At 41.2% G+C, this 7,302-nt stretch overlaps 1 protein-coding gene across 1 annotated transcript; it reads left to right on the top strand.

The window, feature by feature from the left end:
• The first annotated feature begins 3,991 nt into the window (after positions 1–3,991).
• On the top strand, positions 3,992–5,913 carry LOC117533520 (nuclear factor 7, brain-like). The gene has a single exon (XM_034197303.1). The coding sequence runs from the start codon at positions 4,253–4,255 to the stop codon at positions 5,639–5,641; it is 1,389 nt and encodes a 462-aa protein (XP_034053194.1). The 5' UTR covers positions 3,992–4,252; the 3' UTR covers positions 5,642–5,913.
• The last annotated feature ends 1,389 nt before the right edge of the window (positions 5,914–7,302 follow it).

Raw genomic sequence — 7,302 nt, 5'->3', positions numbered from 1 at the left:
AAAACATGTTTTTAATCGTCCCGATACAGCTGCAAGCATCAAGGGTTTCCTGACATCACAAAGCGTGTCCACAAAACTTTGTAATGGAGATTGTTTAGGAGGTAATTTGAGATAAAAAAGGGTCATTACCAAGTTTTTTATTAATCTTCACATTCTCAAAGCGTTCTCAGAAATCCGCTTCAGGCGTTTGAGGAGGGCTGAGAGATTTCTGAGCAGATAATGTAAAGCAGAGCTGCGAACAGGAAGCCCTGGATGTGGGGGAAACTTCTGTGTAGCAGTGGGAGTCACCGACTCAGGAAGGAGACACGGGACGAGCTGGAGCTTTGATGTCAAACACTGATGGTTTATTACGAGTATCGGCCGGAGGATTCACATCACAAGTCACGAGTCAGAGGTTCTGACTGCACGGGAGAGTTGCCACGTAAATTCTGCAGCGCCTCTCTCTCGCTAGACCTTTTAACTAGTTCAGTAATCAACATATTGGGGGAGATAATCTAAACATCTGGGAACACTAGAGATAGCCTAAACATCTGGGGACACTGAATCACTTGCCTGACCCTCATGGCCTCGAAGATTACACCTTGGAGTCCACAAACACCGAGAAGGAAGTGTTCCAGCGTTCTCACAACCATAAACCATTTGTGACCGAGAGTTGCCCGGTCATAATATCAACATATAGCTGCAGCAGCACATTCCTTAAGGGAGATAACAGAGTCAGGGTTGGTCATAAACGTCAAAGGGCACAAAGGTTAAATATCCTAGGAGTAACACTGGAAACATTGTTGTAGTCACGGGACGGGTGGCGCAGTGGTCTGTGCATCTGATCATCAGATCAAGGGGGGTGCTGTGGAACTCCAGTTCGAAACCCGCTCCTGCCGCCACTGCGTCAGGCCGGTGTGTCCTTGGGCAAGACACTTCACCCGGATTTGCTCCTGTGGGTAATGTCCACAGTACATGACCATTACATGTGTAATGTGTATTTGTAAAGCGCTTTGAGCATCTGGAAAAGTGCTATAATAAATGTAAGGAATTATTATTATTATTATTAGTCTTAAATAACAAATGTATTAAGATCATGAGTTTAGCCGAGAAAAGCAACTTTTAACTTCTACATGGATTTTTTCAATACCTATTATTGCATTTCTTTGTCTTTTTCTTTTGACTCATTTAATGCTTATACATGTTCACTTTTAGAATAATGCACTTCTTATCTTTTATCATGGATAAGTTCTAGTTTGTTTATTTGCAATAGCCGACTGTCTACTCTTTTACTTTTGCCTTTTATCTGCTCTTTACCTTTGAAGTCACATTTCCCTGCTGTGGGACTAAAAAAGGATTTCCGATTATTCCGAATTTTCTAACATGCATTCCCTGAAACTCTCCTCGAACACTTTGAAAACCTCCTCTCTAAGACATTACCTCCTGTACATATTATAATACACTCATCTAAGTAATGTTATTTGCTGATGCACAGCACTCTGTTTGTGTGTGTCTGATTTCCTGTCCGTTAGTCAGGCGGCGTCTTATTTGACTTATTTTTCATTTAAGGTTTTTTACCTTACAACTTACAACCTTACAACATAAGCTGTACTGCAACAACAAATACCAAAGTAAAGAAGAACTCAAAAGAAACAAAGTTGTGGTCATTGTACGAGTGAAACCCAGTGAAAACCTCCTATGGATTGTACCATCCCTTTCAAGCGGGGAAAACTGCAAATATACCCAAGGGCTTGACAATGATGGGAAGAAAATTACCCATCATCCACTATTTATTTTGGCTTCTATTTCCCCTCTGAAGAGCCCCATGATAGATAGGTGTGCAGAGCTTTTGTTATGGGAAGCTCTTATTAGTCTGCAATCCTGACACACAGGCGCCATCTTACCTCAAACTGGAAGCTCTGTGTTTAAAAGAGTTTATTTCCTTTCTTCTGCAAGTTTTTATTTAGCTTGAAGTGTCCTGAAAACTTTCTGACACTCCTTAGCATTAGAAATAGACCAAAAAGATATGATGTGTGTGTTTTAAATGAGACTCCATGATTGCATTTGTGCAATGATATGTTTATTTATGTATTTATTTGTTTATTCCACACATGGCAGTTATTTTAAACCAAAACATGTAGACTTATACTGGTTGTTTTCGTTTGTTTTTTGTTTTTATAGCGCATGGTGGAAAGGAGCAGGGAGAAGAGCATCTTATTTGACCTGCCCCTTCTTACCAAAACAATTAAATAGCCATAAAAAAGTCACCAGAACGCAATCAAAAGTCAACTTCATACTGTCTAATTAGGCTTATACATTTTCTATATCAGGGGTGTCCAAACTACGACCCGGGGGCCAAATGCGGCCTGCGGATAATTTTGAATCGGCCCTCAGCAAATGGAATATGACCCACAAATGAAACCTGTGCTTGACTTATATTGTACTTCTTAAATATAAATGTAAAGATATATTACACAGTAGTATTCATGTGTTAATAAGACCACTTTCAAATACATTCAGTCAATTAGAGTTGGAAACATTTTCTAACATATCTAATGGCGCTTTTCCACTGCAGGGCCTCGCTCGGCATAGTACGGTATGGCTAGGCCTCGTTAGGCCTTGGTAGGCCAGGCTCACTTTATGCTGCGTTTCCATTACAGTTTAGGAACTGGGGCAGTAACTATAGTAACGCAGTGTAGGCGGAGCCGTGACATCATCTTCAATGAGAACAACAAAACCAACATCAGCCGTTAGCTGTTAGCCCTCAGAGCTCACAGCTCCTCATATCTGTTCAGAAACTAGACAAAAGTTAAACAAGTACAAACAGACTGTCTGTGTCATGGACACTACATACTGATATACACCTGAACATCAGCAGGAGAGGACTCTTTAAAGTAGAGACACTACATACTGATATACACCTGAACATCAGCAGGAGAGGACTCTTTAAAGTAGAGACACTACATACTGATATACACCTGAACATCAGCAGGAGAGGACTCTTTAAAGTAGAGGCACTACATACTGATATACACCTGAACATCAGCAGGAGAGGACTCTTTAAAGTAGAGACACTACATACTGATATACACCTGAACATCAGCAGGAGAGGACTCTTTAAAGTAGAGACACTACATACTGATATACACCTGAACATCAGCAGGAGAGGACTCTTTAAAGTAGAGACACTACATACTGATATACACCTGAACATCAACAGGAGAGGACTCTTTAAAGTAGAGACACTACATACTGATATACACCTGAACATCATCAGGAGAGGACTCTTTAAAGTAGAGACACTACATACTGATATACACCTGAACATCAACAGGAGAGGACTCTTTAAAGTAGAGACACTACATACTGATATACACCTGAACATCAGCAGGAGAGGACTCTTTAAAGTAGAGACACTACATACTGATATACACCTGAACATCAACAGGAGAGGACTCTTTAAAGTAGAGACACTACATACTGATATACACCTGAACATCAGCAGGAGAGGACTCTTTAAAGTAGAGACACTACATACTGATATACACCTGAACATCAGCAGGAGAGGACTCTTTAAAGTAGAGACACTACATACTGATATACACCTGAACATCAGCAGGAGAGGATTCTTTAAAGTAGAGACACTACATACTGATATACACCTGAACATCAGCAGGAGAGGACTCTTTAAAGTAGAGACACTACATACTGATATACACCTGAACATCAGCAGGAGAGGACTCTTTAAAGTAGAGACACTACATACTGATATACACCTGAACATCAGCAGGAGAGGACTCTTTAAAGTAGAGACACTACATATATTATGTTTCTTTGAATTGCATTGTGTTGAAAAGTGCTATATAAATAAACTTGCCTTCCACGATGTAATGAGGAAACACACATGACTCATGCTTTTTGAATGAAACTCAAGCTGATAAAACTATCATGATGAAGCTCCACCTATCACCTGACTCGCATGTGACTAACCAGGAAGCAGGTTATTCTGCCTCGCTGAGACGACACACACACACACAAACACACACACAAACACACAGTCACACACACGGACTATAAGATTCAACTTCACACCAAACACAACTTTTCCACAGAGAGGACTTCCACAGGAGGGAATACTGGAACACCTTCCACTTCAAGCAGCTGCCGAATCCACACACTGAGAGTTTCACCAGAACAAAGACTCAAAGTGAAAGTAAGTCTCAGGGAACAGGGAGCGGCTGCTGCTCAGTTCACTGCTTCACTCACAGACAACATGGCTTCCAGATTAGAGGAAGATCTCTGCTGTACTGTCTGCCATGACATCTTTAAAGATCCTGTGGTTCTGTCCTGCAGCCACAGCTTCTGTAGAGCCTGTCTGCAGACCTGGTGGACGGAGAAAGTCATCAAAGAGTGTCCACTTTGTAAGAGACCTTCAGATTATGAACCTCCCTGTAACCTGGTGTTGAAGAACCTGTGTGAGAGTTTCCTGCAGGAGAGAGATCAGAGACCTCCAGAGGCTCTCTGCAGTCTGCACTCTGAGAAACTCAAACTCTTCTGTCTGGACCATCAGCAGCCAGTGTGTGTCGTCTGCAGAGATTCAGAGAAACACAGCGACCACAGATTCAGACCCATCGATGAAGCTGCACGACAATACAAGAAGGAGCTTCAGGAAACTCTGCAGCCCTTAAAGGAGAAGTTAAAGACTTTTGAAGAAGTTAAAGTGAAGTTTGATCAAACGGCAGGACACCTGAAGGTCCAGGCCCGACACACAGAAATGCAGATTAAGAAGCAGTTTAAGAAGCTTCACCAGTTTCTAGAAGAGGAAGAGGAGGCCAGGATGGCTGCACTGAAGGAGGAAGAGGAGCAGAAGAGGAGGGTGATGGAGGAGAAGATGGAGGCTGTGAGCAGAGAGATAGCAGCTCGTTCACACACAGTCAGAGCCACAGAGGAGGAGCTGAGAGCTGAAGACGTCTCCTTCCTGCACAACTACAAGGCTGCAGTGGAGAGGCTGCAGCGCCCCCTGCTGGAGGATCCACATCTGCCCTCAGGAGCTCTGATAGACCAGGCCAAACACCTGGGCAACCTCAGCTTCAACATCTGGAGCAAGATGAAGGACATGGTGTCCTACTCTCCTCTCATCCTGGACCCAAACACTGCTTATCCAAACCTCGTCCTGTCTGAAGATCTGACCAGTGTGAGACTAGGAGGAGACGTACAGGAACTTCCTGATAATCCAGAGAGGTTTGATGACTACTCAGTCATGGGCTCAGAGGGCTTTAACTCAGGGACTCACAGCTGGGATGTCCAGGTTGGAGACAATACATGCTGGGAACTGGGTGTGTTAGCAGAGTCTGTCCAGAGGAAGGGAGACAAACAGTCTGGAGTATGGAGAATATATTATCATAAAGGTAAATACTCAGCATGGTCACCATCAGATACACTCACTCCTCTCCTCCTGCAGAAGAAGCCCCAGAGGGTCAGAGTGAGTCTGGACTGGAACAGAGGAAAGCTGTCGTTCTCTGATCCTGACACGAACACACACATACACACCTTCACACACACTTTCACTGAGCGGCTGTTTCCATACATTGGCAATTTTGATGTGCCCCCACTTCAGGTGTTACCAGTGAAGGTCTCTGTGACTCTAGAACAACAGATATAGATGATGATGATGGTGATTAAATATGCTTAGCTATGCAGACCTTCCTGCTAAGTGTTCCTTTCTCCCAAACAGTGAAGGCTTCTCAGATGGTTGTTAGCAGGTTAACCCTTAAAGAGAGAGCTGGAGGATTCCCCCAGAGATATGTCAAACTGTTCCTTTAATGTTTGGTCAGTAGGCGGCTGATATATTTAAGTGTTTGAGTTTATCAGGGACCAGTCGTATCATTTTGGGTTCAGCTCAGTGTGATTTTATTTTATTTTTCTGGTGATTTGTTGTTGTTAATAAAATAAATGAAAAAGAAAAGAAAGTTCTGAGTATCTTTATTTTGGCAAAAGAGTTAACAATTGACTTTTTACAGCTGAGTTTAAACTTCTAAAATTAACAAAAACAAAACTGTTTGCAGACATGCAAGGCAAGGCAAGTTTATTTATATAGCACCTTTCAACACAAGGCAATTCAAAGTGCTTTACAAAAAATGAAAGACATTAAGAAAATGGCATTTAAAATCAGTCATTAAAAAGAAAAGCTAATAAAATAAACATTAAAAGAAAAAAGTACATGGATAAAAGTTACAGTGCAGTCTAAGATATGAATAGTTCACAGGAGTTAGTGAACTAATAGTTCACATGCAGCACAAAGGAACACTATAACAGTTCAAGGGACACAAGGAGGTAAGAAAGGTATGATAACAATAAAATACAATATATTAAACCTCTCGGAAAAATAAAGGAAGACATAAGACAAAATAAATGAATATAATAAAATAGAGGAACCTTCTCCAGACGGACAGACGTGCAATAGATGTCGTGTGTAAATTAAAAAGATAAAACATGTACACCACAGGTCGTCCAAATGCTGGAACATGCATGTGTCTGTAAAGAAGAAGAAGATGGATCCAGGTGGATGTCGTCGATCCTGCGGGGGCCACAGGTGGTTTTTCTTCTTCATGAGACATTTTGCACAGCAGCACTTTTAAACATTAAACCCCGCACCAGGTTACACTCTTTGGGTGTTGAGGAATGAAGGAGGTGCAGTGGTGTTTTTGTTTATTCTTTGCCACAAAATATACTTTACAATCATTCTGAATATTAATACAAGGATGTGACAACATTTGAGACATTAAAGATACACTGCATTCAGAATGATGGCACCATTACATTTATTAATAGTACATTAATAAATATTCATATTTTCATCGCAGTCTTAAAGTGTCAGAAACATTTATTACATTTAAAGGCTTTTTACAGTGACCAAGTGTCGTGGTGATTAACTTTATAAACTCTTTTTTAAATCATTTATTCCTAAAGCTTCCATAGGAGAGAAAAGATCCTCCAAATCTACAATTATATAAATAAAATGAAGGACCTCTGGTTGTGAAATCATACATGTAGACCAGGGATGGGCAACTTGGATGGTGGTGGGGCCACCAGGGGGCTGCAGATTAACTTGGAACACACACACACACACATACACACACACACACTCGCACGCACGCACACACACACACACACACACAAATTCCATGTGTTGTAGGCCTATGTAATTATTAACAAATATACTAAGTCTGACATCTTCATTGAGATTTTACAATCTTTCAGGCAACATCCTCTAATAAGATCACTAAACAACAAATATCAGTTCACAGAAATGTTATTTAATTT

The sequence above is a fragment of the Gymnodraco acuticeps genome, unplaced genomic scaffold (assembly GCF_902827175.1).
Source record: "Gymnodraco acuticeps unplaced genomic scaffold, fGymAcu1.1, whole genome shotgun sequence".
NCBI lineage: Eukaryota > Metazoa > Chordata > Actinopteri > Perciformes > Bathydraconidae > Gymnodraco > Gymnodraco acuticeps.
The sequence above is the reverse complement of the archived record's forward strand: the minus strand, read 5'-3'. Positions and strand labels throughout refer to the sequence as shown.

What these genes read in the sequence shown, in the direction of transcription:
- LOC117533520 (XM_034197303.1), top strand. Translation starts at nt 4,253, where the DNA reads ATGGCTTCCAGATTAGAGGAAGATCTCTGCTGTACTGTCTGCCATGAC.